General features: G+C 52.6%; 1 protein-coding gene across 1 annotated transcript; it reads right to left on the bottom strand.

The window, feature by feature from the left end:
- Nucleotides 1-343: 343 nt before the first annotated feature.
- Nucleotides 344-13,695, bottom strand: CLIP3 (CAP-Gly domain containing linker protein 3). The gene is made up of 14 exons (XM_020871808.2): nucleotides 13,542-13,695; nucleotides 13,002-13,225; nucleotides 9,061-9,200; nucleotides 8,883-8,976; nucleotides 8,518-8,679; nucleotides 8,033-8,151; nucleotides 7,297-7,533; nucleotides 4,620-4,755; nucleotides 4,375-4,503; nucleotides 3,341-3,484; nucleotides 3,149-3,272; nucleotides 2,877-2,941; nucleotides 2,434-2,506; nucleotides 344-1,853 (listed from the first exon to the last, which is right to left on the bottom strand). The coding sequence occupies exons 2-14, from the start codon at nucleotides 13,165-13,167 to the stop codon at nucleotides 1,799-1,801; spliced, it is 1,644 nt and encodes a 547-aa protein (XP_020727467.1). The 5' UTR covers nucleotides 13,168-13,225; nucleotides 13,542-13,695; the 3' UTR covers nucleotides 344-1,798.
- Nucleotides 13,696-15,057: the final 1,362 nt, after the last annotated feature.

Raw genomic sequence — 15,057 nt, 5'->3', positions numbered from 1 at the left:
TCACAGAGTGTCGCCCCGCCCCCTCACTCTCGTTTGGTGATAGGCTATGCCTCCTGGCCTTTGAGCCACTGGACCCTTCAGAGACCGAGCTTCGTCTGGACCGACCAATCAGAGCTTCAGAACGGAACCCGTCCACACTGCGGAGCGAGCCCATAGTGGAGGGGCAGCTTTGGCGGCCCACAGGGAAAACGCGAGTGCTGGGAGGACACCCCCGCAGGTTAGGCCTTCCTACATACGAGCCGCAGGGAGACGAGATGGAGGGAAGGACTTTTCTGCCATGCTTCCCCAGTAAGGGTATAGAGGCACGGCCGTTAACTCCCTAAACACCGACACCACACAGAAAGCCATAGAAACGTCTTTATTGAAGGGGAGAGGGGTCATGCTGAGTTTGGGGACATGCAGTGAAGGGGCAGTCGTGAGCTGTTCTTGGTTTTCAGGGCCCCAGGTCTGCCCTGGACACCCTGGGCCTTCAGGGTCTCCGTCGGCTTTTGCTGGTCTGTCCAGGGTGCTCTGAGGTCCTCCAGGGCCAGTAACTTAGATTTGGCGTTTTGGACCTGTGACCAGAAGGTAGATTGAAATGGGGGCTCCAGGATTTGGGATCCCCTCAAGGCCTCGATGCTCCTTGTCTATTAGAGAGGGAAGCTTGAGGATCTGGGGTTCCCTTGGGACTGGGGCTCTTGGAACTTGGGCTTCTTGAGATCCATGGACTCGGGGCATTGAAGTCCTCTGGTTTCCAGGGATGAGAATTTCTGTTTGGGGTCTCCTGGTGCCTAGGATGCATATCCTGACTACAGTCTCCTCCATCTCAGGCATAGGGACTTCCATGGTTGAAGGTTTCCTGGGGGCTTGGAATCGGATTTTTTAAATTTGGGATTCCCTGGGGATTTAGGGTTCCATGATTTGGGGGTCCTGGGAGTTAGGGTTTGGGGCTCTCCTAGGGGCTGTCAGAATTAGGGGCAGAGGGAAGTTTGGGACATGTACTCTGGGGGTTGGGATCCTGAGTCCCAGAATGGGGCCTCCAAATTTTGGGGTCCCCCAAAGGGGGAAATCATTACTTAAAAAATAGAGAATTTTCTGGGAGCCTGGCCAGCACAGGTGCTGTGGGCCACATGGGGTGGGCTTCATACAAGGCACTGGGGGTTTCTTGAGGGTGCAGAGGATAGGAAGACTTGGGGGTCCTGTAATTAGCACTTCCAGGACTGTTTTGGCATCTGTAAATTGGGGGTGACAGTGGGCTGGTTAATGTGGGTCTCTTCTTGAGGGGTAAGAGTAGAGGCTTTTGTTAATGGAGGGAGTCTCTGATTGCAGTCTAAGGGTTTTGGGGTGACCATGGGAGTCACATCTTGACAGGATTGATATTAAATGTGGATCTGTTATTCTTCTCTGGAGATGTTTCTTTCAAGGGGGTTTGATGCTGGGAGGGTCCTTGTTAATAGGGAATGGTTTTGCTCCAGTGACTAGTGACTCAGGAATGTTCTACTGTGGAGCATTATGTAGAGAAAGTCACCATCATTTGGGGTGAGATGGAAATCTGTTAATTGGGGGGTCTGATCTGAGGGGTGGGACTAGCCTGAAGGTACTACACTCAGGGAATCTCTTTCTGGGTAACATAGGGTCTGTATTTGGGGGGTCATCATGGGGGAATCTGTTAATAGGGCCTCAGTGATCGAGGGCTGGCTAATGGGGGTCTCTATTCTGGATGTGTTATTGGGAATCTCTATCTCAGGGTGACTCGGGGGCTCCTTGTGTCAGGAGACGCTAGAGGGGGCTCTGTGTCTCTGTCGGATGTCCAGAGCCTCTAAGACTGCATCTCTGCCCTCAGCATCCAAGGAAACCAGCAGCAGAAGAGCAACCTGGGGAAAAGAACTGTGTCACACCCCAGTGCAGGGTGTGGGAGCATCTGGGCCCATCCCCACCCAGCTCCTCCCCAAGGGTCTGGGATTTGGCCTTTCTGGGTTCTGCCTCCACCTCTCTGGCTCTCTCAGGTTCCTCTGGAGCAGAGGGTGTTCTGTCTCCCTTGTTTTTGTTCAGTCGCTAGTTGTGTCTGACTCTTTGCAACCCTATGGACTGTAGCCCACTCCTCTGTCCATGGGATTTCCCAGGCAAGAATATTGGAGTGCATTGCCATTTCTTTCTCCAGGGGATCTTTCCGACCCAGGGATTGAACCCCTGTCTCTTGCTTGGCAGGCAGATTCTTTACCACTGAGCCACCAGGGAAGGTCTTACCTGCCTCTTAAAAATTGAATTCACCAGAATTCATGGTGGGGCCTCACTCTCTAAAGACTGTTTCCGGGTAAGCTAACTTAAGTCCTAAGTTTTCCTAACCTCTATTTCCAGCCCCAACCAGAACTCCAGACCCCTCTGTACAGTGGCCTGGTGGATGCCCTTCCCCGAATTATCCCACAGGAGAGGGAACCAAGGGTTGCTACACACCTGGAGATGGAGTTCTCTGATGCGATGTCCTTTGGGGTCCGGACTGTTGTGAAAGTGCGTTTGGGCTGCGTCACTGAAGAGAATGGCAAGGTCTCAGGTGATGGGATGACAGACCCACCTCTGTCTTTGATATCCACCTAGACTCTTTGTCATTAATATTTATCTACATCCCCAATATCCTACACTCCCAACAGCCATCTGGACTCTCTTGTCAATAATATTCCCTGTGTCCTCTGAGACCTACCCATCTCCCCAGTGCCTGCTCAGAGCCTTGTTAACATCCTCTTCTCCATAACACCCACCCTTTTGGGGGTCTGAATCATCATTTTCCTGGATCCCCAATTAAATACTGGAGATTCTGTCACCAGCATATACCTAAGGACCCATGACCTTACTGCCTACCCCCAAACCACATTCCTCCTCACACCCAGCCCGCAACTCACTTGTCACTTGATGCACTTTTTTGGCTCCGACATTGTCCCCAGGAGGGTCAGTGGATCCACCAATCCTAGGGAGACATGAGAAGTGGGAGGAGTCAGAGCCACAAGAGGCCAGGGTCCGGCAGGAGCTGAGCCGCAGGGGGCCTACGGGGAAAGTGCTAGGGTATGGGGGTGGGTGTCCACTCTATCCTCCTGGTCCAAGAGAAGGAGACATCTAAGGCAGGTATCAGGGTTCTGGGTAGTACCCTGGGTGATGATCAGAGTCTAGGGCTCACCTCTGAATTCGAGATGCTGGTGCAAAGACGCCATGCTTCGGTGGGCAGGTGAAGTACCGGACACCAAAGACAGAGCCGTCATGCTTGCCAGTGGGCTGGTCTAGCTCGATGCCATACCAGTACCCTGCAACAGGAGGGTGTCAGGATGCCTTGAGGCCCTGTCTGCCCCCCAGCCCAGATAGTGATCCTCACCTGGGGCGAAGTCTGTCTTCCCATAAAAGCGCACAATCCCTTGCTTCTGGCCAGCGACGAGGACTTGGTCTCCAACCTCAGCCTTGGCTCCTTCGCGTTGCTGCAGGCTGCCCAGAGACGGGGATGATGAGGGCTTCTTCTTACCTGGGGGTGGAGGGGAACAAGGGGTGAGGGTGAGACCTCCAGACACCAGCCCAGGGGATGCCGTGCCACCCGGAAAGCCACAAGGTAGGAACTCTGTCCGGGCTCAAATGAGATGAACTGCAGAGCCTTTCTCTGAAATAGGAGTGGGGGGTTGGGGGGCTTGAAAGAAGACAACCCCAGTTGTCAGAGAACTGGGGTTGGGAGCTTTAGGCGTGAGAGAGAAAAGTGAGTCAAGAACCTAGAGAACCCCAAAACTCTATCTCAAAGTTAAGGATACTGAGGCCAAAGGAAAATCTGAGTGTCAAAAGTCAGAAATTATCCTTTTAAAATGAAGGAGGGGGGGAAACTTCCCTGGTGGTACAGTGGCTAAGACTCCACACTCCCAATGCAGGGGGCCCACATTTAATCCCTGGTCAGGGAACTAGATTCTGCATGCCCTAACTAAAGATCTCGCATGCTACAAGAAAGACGGATGATCCCATGTGCTACAACTAACACCCAGCACAGCAAATAAATAAGCAAATAAATATTTTTAAAATAAAAATATGAAGAGGGGAAAATAAATAAATTGAAGGAGGGAGTTGGGTCTGAGGATAAATCAAGTCACTAAAGCCAGGAACCCCATAGATTCTCCCCTAAAACTGGGAGAAAGCCTTTGGGTCTAAGGGGAAGCTAAGTCACAGGGGGCAGGGAATACATACAGGTCCTTCCAAGAACTGGGTGGGACCAGTACTGAATCAAAGGAGAAACTCAGGTACAAAAGTCAGGGACTCAGAGTTTGTCCTCTAAAATGGGAGTTTGGGCCTGAGGAAAAACTGAGTCACAGAAGCTGGGCTACCCACAGAATATCCTCAAGACTGGCTCCTGTCACCCCATGGGCTCCAGCTGACCTTTGTGTTCCCTGCGGCCCTTGCCAGTGACACGGGAGAAGTCCATTCGGGGAGTCCGAGGGGTGGAGGTGACGGATGAAGGAGGTGCGTCCACTGCCTTGGAGATCTTGGACACAGAGGCAAAAAGACCTGGGGGGACAGAGTCTGGGCTGGGACTTGTCCAAGCCTCTGCCCCCTGCCCCATCATCACCCCTGACCCCACCAGTCAGCAGCATCACTACTGAATGGACCCCAGTGGGACTGACCCTGCTTGGGAGGGCAGATGAAGTACCGGACGCCCCCAACACTGCCATCATTCTTGCCCTCGGGTTCATCCAGCTCCACGCCCACCCACTGGCCACTGGCGAATTCCGTGGTCCCGCAGAACCGCAGCGTGCCCGTCTGGAGAAAACAAGGGAGGATATGGCTTGGGTGGGCCTTGGGAGGCCATGATAAGATCACTGGCAGGGGAATTCCCTGGTGGTCCAGTGATTAAGAGTCAGCATGAACTCCAGGGCTCCAGTCCCTGGAGATCTTACAAGCTGCACAGAGTGGCCAAAAAAAAAAATCACTGGCACAAAAGCAGCATGGTGGAGTGTATGAGGGAGCCCCAGGCTCAAATCTCAGCATCTCAGCTTGGACATCACCATTCACTGGCTATGTGACTTAACCATACTGTGCCTCAGTGTCCTCATCTTCGAAATAAGAGCAGAAATTGCACCCACCTTACAGGACTGTTACAGAGCTGCCCTGTCCAATGTACTAAATAGCCACTAGCCACATAATGACAATTTAACTGAGATCAGGACCTCCCCCATGGTCCAGTGGTTAAGATTCCATGCTTCCACTGTAAGGGCTATGGGTTTGATCCCTGGTCAGGAAAGTTCCACATTCTGAGTAAAGTGACCAAAAAAAAAAAAAAAGTTAACTAAAATTAAAATATTTCCCCAATTGCAGTAGCCACATTCCAAGTTCTTAAAACCACATGTGGCTTGTGGCTACTTCACTGGACTATAAATATACAGAACATTTTCAATCTCACAAAGTCTATTGGACATGAGTGCTACAGAGACAGAAAAGCCCCCAGTACAGGGCTTGGTGCTGGGTAAGGGATCAGTTGAGTGTTGACTATTAGTATGCTGTCACTTTCATAAAGGGACTGCATGGGCCTCAGTGTCACCTGTAAAATGAGGATAACAGTCCACCTCAGAGGCTAGTTATCTGGTGGAAACATTTTTAATATATGTGACATTGCTTAGCTGCAGTGAATGTGGTTATTATATCATTTGTGTGAGGTTCCTACACTGCTCTAAGCCTCAGTTTCTTGTCTATAAAATGGGCTGAATAATAGCGCCTCCTTTGGGGGGCTGGTGTGGGGATCAGAACAGGGGCTGGCACTCAAAGAGCACTTGGTGTACACCAAGCCCGGATCTAAGGGCTTTTCTCATTTTCACTAATTTAAGCCTGGAAAAGAATCTAAAAGAGAATGGATATGTGTGTATGTGTAACTGATTCACTTTGCTGTACAATGAAGCAAACTTACACAACATTGTAAAATACAAATGCATTTTTAAAATAAACCTCATACAACCCCCTGAAACGGGTTTGATTAGTTTCATTTTACAGATGAAGAAACTGATGCCCAGAGAGGTGAAATCACTGGCCCCACAGCTGGCAAGGGGCAAAGCTGAGATGTGCTTGAGCCAATCCTAAGCCTGATTTTGTAACCACTGTGCTATGCTGCTTCTCTCCAGGCAGAGTGTGTTATTACATGTCTCCAGATAAAGGTTTCACCACCCTGGATTTCTTACAGTCTTCTATGTTGTCCCCTCCTGCTTTCAAAACTGGCACATTGATTTGATTAGATCATGTATAAGAACTTTCCAAAGGGGGCTGATGCCTGCAAAACTCTTGATTAGGAAACAAAGTGTGACTTTATGGCTTCTCACTGTACAAAAAAACCAAAATTCAAAGTCACTGCAGTGGCCTGCAGCTCTAGTGTGATCCAGCCCCTGCTAACCTTGCCACTTCACTCTCCCTAGGTAACTCCCCTCCATGCACACTCCTCTAAGCCTTTGTACCTGTGGTTTCCTTTGTCTTATATTTTTGCAAGGTGAGCTCCTTCCCATCTCACCCTATATATCACCTCCTCAGAGATGCCTTCTCAGAAGACCCTAGCTAAAATCACCTCTGCCCTCAGCCAGGGTTAATTTATTAAATACTTGCATTTAATAAATGTTTTCAAAGCCCTTGCTACTGGAAATTATCTTAACTGTGAGTTGACTTTATTGACTGTCTCTTATTCAATAGAAATGGAGTTCTATGAGAGCAAGGCTGGGGCTGACACAGGTCTTTACCCCCAAGGACAGGCTGGGTCCAGCATGGAGTCTGAGGAACATCAGGTAAATGAATTCAATTTGGAATGCTTGGATGAATGAAGATGTTCTCTGTCCTCTGGGACTTTATCCCTGCTCCCTCTCCCTAAGACCCTCCTTTCTCCTTTTCTTCTCCTGGCTCACTCCTCCACATCTTCAAGTGGATGCAGTCCCCATCATACCCGGATCGCTCTGACCAGTACTTTTTTCCCAAGCAAAGGAGTGATCACTCTGGGAACACAGGTGGCCCCTGAATGGGGACCACAAGGCCCAGGGGGACCCACATGGGGCCGACCTGTGCTGATCACTCTGCCTGTGCTTCCTCATGAGAGCCACAACTGCTCTGGGCTGTCACTGTCAGGAGACGGATCTGCTGTCGCCCTTGGACTAAGAGCTCAGCCCAGGGTGGGGCATAATGGAGGTACTAGCAGAACAACTGTTGGATGAAATAAACATTGTGTGCATGCCTGGGTGGGTGGACAGACAGAGGGGGCGAGTCTGGACTCTGCCCAAGGCCCTAGCCTTGAGCACTGAGTCCTGCCCTCCCATCCCTGCTCCAGTTCCTGACCTTCTGGCCATCCAGTAGCACGCGGTCTCCCAGGCGCAGGCCCAGTGCGCTGAGCATGAGATTGCCTGGGACGTTGTCATAGTTGGGTAGTGTGACCTTGGGGAGGGCGCAGGAGAGCGGCACTGCCTCCTCCAGTAGCGTCCTCAGCTCCTTGGCCACCAGTGCTGCCTCTGCCTTGTCCAAGGACATGTCCATGGGGTCTGGGACCACCTCTGCTGGCACTTGTCCCTTTCGGTTCTGTGGACCAACAGGAAGAGAGGGGGAGAAAACTCAGTGGTGGCAGGCTGCCCTCCCACTGAGGCCACGCCCCCAGAGACCCTGGGTCAAGGTGAAGCAGAGAGGGAAGTAAGGTCATGCCCTGGGCCAACATGGCAACAGGAAGGGATGGGGCAATAAGGTTCAGGCCACAGTCCCCAGGGAAGTCCACCCCTGAGACTTCAGCCGGGGGATGTCAAGTATGGAGCCAACGGGGAATGAAGGTCCCACTTCAGTGCTGTAGGTCATGCCTTCAGGGCCAAGACCCCAAGCCCAGAAATGGGGCCTTGGAAGGATAAACACAGAAAATGGGCTCCTGTGGTACCAGGTCAAGGGTCCAACTGGGCCAATGGGGAATGAGAGCTTCAAGAAAGGCAAGTGGTCCTGCCCCACTCCCATCCTCTGCAGAGGCCTGCTGGCTGGAAAGGGACTGGGAAGGAAGGAAAAGGAAGGTAACAGGGCTGGGCCAGGGTGGCAGTACCCGAAGCGCCGGGTTGGCACCGTGTTCCAGCAAACACTTGGCCGCGCCCAGGCACAGGTTGGAGGCAGCGATGTGCAGGGCTGAGCCGTGGTTGAAGTCACTGCACGTGGAGTTCACCACTGGGAAGGGGGTGAGAGGAGGGTTCCGAGTGAGCGCCCCCGGCACCGCTTTCCAGTCTCCGGAAGTCCATCTCTCCATCTCTCTCTTAACCCGCAGGCTGCACTGCCTCCCGCAGCCTCGGACAGAGCCCCGCCCCTCCTCAGCCACACCCTTCCCGACTAGCTCCTGCCAAGTCCCAGCGGCGTTAAGGACCACTGAGCCCCATATCCCGCACCTCCCGCCTCCCATCCTGCCCTCCCAAGCCAGGCCCATTAGGCGCCTTCCCACCCTTCTTCACTGCCTACACCTGAGCACCCTCCTCCTGCTTCCAGACCTCCTTCCTCGCCTGGGTCCTGCCCGCTCCCAGCCTGGCTCCTCCTCCTCACCTCGGGGCCGCGCACCCTTCAGCAGCACGCGCACGAGATCGGGCACGTCGAAATAGGCGGCGTAGTGAAGCGCGTTCATGTTAGTCCAGCGGCTACGCAGGGTCACGTCTGCGCCCAGAGCCAGCAACTGCTGCGAGAGGCGCACCGCCGCCGCGGGGTCCCCTGCGCAACAACCCAGGTCAGCTTGGGTCCCCTCCTTCAGAGAGTGGGGCCAGGGCCATAGGGCAGACCCTAGGCCTCAGGGATTGCACTTTGGGATCCTAGGCTATGGGCTCAGGATGGAGGTCGGAGGGCTGGAGTTCTGACAGTGTCGGGCGTGGGAGCCTAGGTTTGGGGGTTCATGGTTTGGGGGCTAGGACCCTCACCGACTCCGTGGGCCCCAGCCTTGCACGCATAATGGAGCAGTGTCATGTCGGTCAGCCCATCGCGATCATTCACATGGCAGCCTCGCCGCAGAATCTGAAAGTACCGGGGACCAGGGAGGGTTACCCAGACTTGTGAGGGACCCCTTCCTCTCCTCCCTCGCTTCACCAGTGTCCTTACCTCATTGCCAATGACGTCGATCTTGTGTTGGACTTGGGGCACCCACTGACGCACGATGGCGAACAGTTCGGGGATGGTGGTCTGGGGGTCAAACAGAATCTCCTGGCAGGCAGGGTCGTTGGGGTCGAAGAAGGTGAAGGCTGGGGTGGTGAGAGGTCCAAGGTCACCCCCAGGCAACCTGACCCCCCCCCTCCTTCCACCCTGAGATAGAGGAGGCCTAGGTCTTTGTCTTCAAGACCTTCTAAGTCAGGGTCTCACACTGGTGGCCTGTGGGCCCTGGGCATTTTCTGTGTGGCCAGCATGAAGTTTCAAAATGAAAAGTTTTCACATAAAAATTAGGATGTCCTCTGTGTTTTGAAAAATTAAAGATCAGGCAATTCCTGTACAACAGCCAACTCTACCTCATGAAACAAGAGTGTGACAAGGAGTCTGCATGCCCAAGGAGATTGCTACTGTTCTGGCCCATGGTTCCCTGTAAGTCTGGGCACGATTAGGCCGAATCTCCAGAGTAAAGAAAAAAATTTTTAATATTGATTTATTTATTTGGCTGCACCGGGTCTTCCCTGCGGCATGTGGGGTCTTGGTTGTAGCAGGCAGTGTCTAGATCTAGTTCCCTGACCAAGGATCGAACCCAGGCACCCAGCATTAGGAGCATAAAGTCTTAGTCACCTGATGACTAGGGAAGTCCCAGAGTAAAAAAAACTTAAAAGCCAGAAATCAGTTTTTTAAGAAAAATCTCCCCAATTTTTCAGCTACTGTGCAGTCCACATAAAATGTATCCACGGGCAGGATCCAACCTGTGGCCAGACAGGGAGAAACCCAGAGGAACTTCCATCTCCCTGCTTCAGACTCTGAGGATTGCCCTCTAGTAACGTTCAGCACCCAGCACAGGGCTGGCACGTGGTGGGAACTCAGTGCCTGTTGAATGGATGAGCACATCAATGACCAGCTGATACAGAGCCCAGGGAAGTACCGTACAGTCTCCAGCAGGCAGCCTGTGTGCTCCTTTAAAACCTCAGCCCTTCTTGGCTGAGATCCCTGCCCTGGCTCCCATCACACTTGAGTACAGATCCAAATCTCAGTCTGGCCCACAGCCCTGCACCAACTGGCCTTGTCTGTTCTTTGCTCTCTCCCTCTCACTCGTTCCCCTCCAGTCACACTGGCCTCCTTCCGCCCTTTCAATTTGCCAGGCAAATTGCTGTCTCAGGACTTTGTGCTTGCTGTTTTTCTTGCCAGGGCCAGTCTTCCTTCAGATCTTCTTAAGGCTCGAGAGAGGCCTCCCCAGACCATCCTGGCTAAGTGAGCACCTCTGCCCTCCTCCATCTCTTGCCCCACCCTTTTTTTTAAATTTGGCTGCAACGCAGGGCACGTGGGATCTTAGTTCCCCAACCAGGGGTCGAAGCCACACCCCCTTCATTGGAAGCATGGCGTCTTAACCATTGAGCTGCCAGGGAAGTCCCTCTTGCCTTTCTAAAAATTTCTTTAAGAATACCACTACTTGGGTACTTCCCCAGCCATCTGCTGGTTAAGACTGCAGAGACCCAGGTTCAATCCCTGGTCAAGGAACTAAGATCCTGCATGCCTCATGATGTGGCAAAAAAAAAAAAAAAAACCACCCACTACTTGTTTATTCCTTCCTCCCTCCTCTTTTCCTCTTTTTCTCTTCTTCCCTCTTTTTCTTCTCTCTCTCTTTCTCACTTGTCCCCCTCACTAGGACATTTCTATTCTCCCTTATCCCCAAGGCCCTGGCATCCAGGAGTTGCTCAGTCTCTGCTGAATTAATGTACACATTTAATAAACACATACAGCCTTCTTAGCGCAGTGGGCAGCACGTCAGTCTCATAATAAACACATACATGAGTTTCTCTTGCAGTCTACCTTAGCCCTCTCTCTGGCCTCAACCACATTTTCAGATTCCTTCACCTTCTGTGACCAAACTCTCCTTGTTTTACAAGCAACAGGGTTCCTGGGGGTGGGGAACAGACACCCTAGGCTCTTTGACATCCCAACAGGCCACAGGCCACAGCCACATTTCCAAAGGAAATTTTCCAGTTTTCCGGGATGGAACCCTACCCTGCACACCCAGATAATGTTATTTTTCTATCAGACTGAGGGCAACCTGTAGCCTCTCTGATCCCCCTCTAGTGAGTGACACAGAGGCCATCCCACTTGCCCTATCCTGCTGGTGCCTACTCTCTGAACTTGGAACCTAGTTGAATGTACAGCTACTGAGGATTCCCAGCCAACATCCAAAAGCCTCCTCTATACCCAGTTCTGGCTGAGCTCCACTCTTCTCTATGCAGTAACCAGAGGGAGCTTTTTAAAAATATAAATCAGACCTGCCACTCCCCTGCTTTTAAATACCCATGCCCCCACCCCCAACTGCTCTCCCCGCCATCACATTTAGAATATACCCGAAGTCCTCACAGTAGCCTTGAAGGCCCTTCCCAGATCTAGCCCTTGCCAACCTCTCACTTAAACTCTGATCATAACTGCAGCACCATGATTTTCTTTTTGTTCCAAGCTCAGTCCTGCCTCAGGGCTTTTGCTGGTTACAGCCTGGAACTCTCTTTTTCCAGCTCTCCTATGGTTGATTCCTCTTCTTGCTCAGTTGTTGTTTAGTCACTAAGTCGTGTCCCAACTCTTTGTGACCCTGTGGACTGTAGCCCACCAGACTCCTCTGTCCATGGGATTTCCCAGGCAAGAATCCTGGGGTGAGTGAGTGAGTGACAGTCACTCAGTCGTGTCCGAGTCTTTGCAACCCCAGGGACTGGAGCCCATCAGGCTCCTCTGTCCATGGAATTCTCCAGGTAAGAATACTGGAGTGGGCTGCCATTTCCTTCTCCAGGACATCTCCTTGACCCAGGGATTGAACCCACATCTCCTAATTGGCAGGTGGATTCTTTACCACTGAGCCACCAGGGAAGCCCCCTCATGCTCAGGATTTCCACCTAAATGCTTCCTCGTCAGAAAGACCCATCCTGACTGCTCTATCTCAAGGTGCTGCCCACTAGCCATTCTCTATTATTACATCTCCATCTTTTATTTCTTTCATAGCATTCACTCCAATCTGAACTTATCTGATGTTTTTTTTCCTGACCATGCCTCATGGCATGTGAGAGTTACCAGACCGGGGATCGAACTCATGCCCTCTGAAGTAGAAGTGCCAAGTACTAACCACTGGACCCCCAGGGAAGCCCCTGAACTTATCTGATTTGTATTTCTGTTACTTGTTTAGTCTTGCCTTCTCTCCTGAGAGCAGAGATCATGCCTGGACTGCTCACCGTTAAATCTTCATCTCCCAGCACAAGGCTTGTCACCGAGTATAGTACTGCTGGTGAATGAGTAGACACTTTCTATTTATCTAAGAGGCCACCTCCCTCTCAGCTCCACAGCTTCCTACCTCAGAACCTTCACTCCTGTGGTCACCTCTCCTGGGAGCCCCTTCCCTTTGTTAACCCTCAATCCATCCTTGGGTCTCCCTTGAATGTTATTTCTTCAGGAAAACTGTATCTTAAAAGGCTCTTGCAGACTCCTCTTCTTGGCAAACACAATTCTCTCATGTCTTTAATTATGTACTTGTATTTTTGTACTTATCTGTGTGACCATTATTGAGGCCTGTGAATTTTCTTAGGCAAAGATTAGATCTGTCTGCCCCCACCTCCTAGGTCCATAGCAGGCTTTCCAAGCATGCTTGTTGAATGACTAAAGGACTGAATGATGTGATCATGAATCAAATATTAGGATTATCCCAATTCCATTCTTCAGTGGGTGAATGAATGAATGAATGAAGGGGGGCGGGGATGCAAGGGCCGTGACTTCTCCAGACCACCGTCAAATCCTCGGGAGTCCTCCCACCATCTCCATCAGCGGAGTTTTCAGCCAGACCTCCCAGGCCACCCAAGGCTCCAGGCCAGATTGCAGGATGGGGAGGGGGTTACCGTAGTCCTTGGGGAGGGGAGCTGGTGCCGAGGGATGCACAACAGGCTTCTGCCGGCGCTCCTGGGTGGGGCTGGGGGGCTGTGGGACAGGCTCATCCTCCTCCTCCTCCTCCTCTTCCTCCGCCCTGAGCGGCGGGGCCATGGGGGCAGGATCTGTCTTAGTCATGGTCCTCGGTGGCCCTCGGGGGGCAGGTACAGAGTTGGGGGTGGGCTTCAGGCAAGTCCTGGGGGCAGAGGTAAACTAGAGAGGGTGCTCCACAGTCTCCAGAATCTGAGCCCCCCAAACGCTCCCAGGGCTCCGGATGGCTCTCACGCCCCCAGCACTGGATTTTGGGCAACCATAGAGATGTCAGTCACCCATCAGAGGACCCTGGTTTGTGGGCCTACGGTCTACCATCTCCCCCAGGCCAGTCCCCCATTCTTCTCCTCCCGCGTCAGGCCCCTCAGTCTAGGCCGCCCCCTCCCCGGGTTTGTTTATCTCAGGATGCAGGATGCTTCGCCCCTCCCCTTCTCCGCGGGCCTCCCGTCTACCCGTCTTACCTCGGGTGGATGGGGCTGAAGACCAAAGCTGAAACCGGGGAAACTGGAGTAATGGGGTGTCAGTGTCTGGAGAAGTGATGGGGGAGAAGGAGACAGAGAGAAGGGGATGAGGCCCAGACGCCGACGGGGGGGATGGGGGTGGAGAGGGAGGGGCGCTGACGGCGCATGCGCTGTGTCACCCCCAACCAGGCGCGGGGGCGGAGACCGCGCGAGGCTGTTTGCATTGATGAAAAGGCTGCAGGCTGCGATGGGAAGGGAAGAGACGCCGAGGATGGGAAGAAGAAATGGCCACCAAGAAAATGTGAGGCTTGGAGACAGAAGGAGAGCGATGAAGCGATTGTTCAGTCGCTGAGTCCTGGGAAAACGGGCACAGTCCTTCCCGCTGTGATAGCGCCTTCCCCGCAGGCCTGCAGACCAGGCCAATTAGGGCGGGGGTCTCTGTGGTAGTGACAGGTGTTTTCTCTCCCTGACGTGTCAGACTTGACCTCTTCTCCATGTTCGCCCTAGACAAGTGATGTCTCAGAGGGATGGTTTTGTAGAGACTCCTATAGTCATTGTCATGGTAACTGTCAGAGTGCTCGCCCAGCACTTACCAGACCCAGAGAAGTTAAGCCACTTGCCCAAGGGCATAGAGCAAGTAGGGAAAATGGAGCTAAGACTTGAATCCAAGTAGCCCGGCTTAATCACCATGCTACCTGACTTTGGCACTGTAGGGTACACATCTGCCAATAGACCCCTCCCCAGAAAGGCCTCCAGGAGCCAGCCCAGGATGGCTCTATCACAGTGGCTTGCCTGTCGCACCTGACTAGGGCCTGCCCTGCCCACTCTGATCTCAACAGAACTGGCTGACTTTGCCTTCCACCCCTCATCCTTCTAATGGGCCAGCCCAGTAGCTCCATTCAAGGTTATTTCCAAGGTGTTTCATCCCTCACCCTCATCCCAGGCCCTGGCCCTGTTCCATCCTTCATCCTCTCCCACCTGGACTATGGCAGCAGCCTCTTCCCTGTTCTCCCTACTGCTCCTAACACCCCAAGATGCTGCCACAGGGACCTCTTAATACCTATCACATCAGGACCTTCCTGAAGGCATCTGCTTACTGCACCTCACCCCAGATAAAAGCCAGTGTCTCAACCATAGCCCACAAGTCCCATCATCTCACCAATCTCACCTCCTCTCACTCTCCCCATCATTCACTCCACTCTAACCACACTGGCCTCCTTGTCCCTCCTCAACCCTGGACCTTCGCACTAGCTGTTCCTTCTGCCTGGAATGCCCCTCCCCCAAATACCTGATCTCCTTTCTCCTCTCTTTTAGGCTTTCACTTATTGGTTCCTTTTCAATGAGACCTTTTCAGCTCTATCTAATGTTGCCTCCCAACCCCGCCCTCCTTACACACAAACTCACTCCCACCCCTGCTTCACCATAGCAACACTGCCCTCCTCCAGCTTACACCTTAGATGATGCTGTTAGAACAGGGGCTGTTCTCCCTGGAACATCCAGTCTGCATGCCTTCCAG

Source organism: Odocoileus virginianus, chromosome 20, assembly GCF_023699985.2.
Source record: "Odocoileus virginianus isolate 20LAN1187 ecotype Illinois chromosome 20, Ovbor_1.2, whole genome shotgun sequence".
NCBI lineage: Eukaryota > Metazoa > Chordata > Mammalia > Artiodactyla > Cervidae > Odocoileus > Odocoileus virginianus.
The sequence above is the reverse complement of the archived record's forward strand: the minus strand, read 5'-3'. Positions and strand labels throughout refer to the sequence as shown.

Bases quoted from the DNA above. Each gene is read 5' to 3' on its own strand.
- CLIP3 (XM_020871808.2), bottom strand. From the start codon at position 13,167: ATGACTAAGACAGATCCTGCCCCCATGGCCCCGCCGCTCAGGGCGGAG. The intron at 9,201-13,001 runs GTAACCCCCTCC...TCACCACCCCAG, and splicing joins TCCCCTCCCCAAGGACTACG to CCTTCACCTTCTTCGACCCC. The intron at 8,977-9,060 runs GTAAGGACACTG...CGGTACTTTCAG, and splicing joins TCGACGTCATTGGCAATGAG to ATTCTGCGGCGAGGCTGCCA.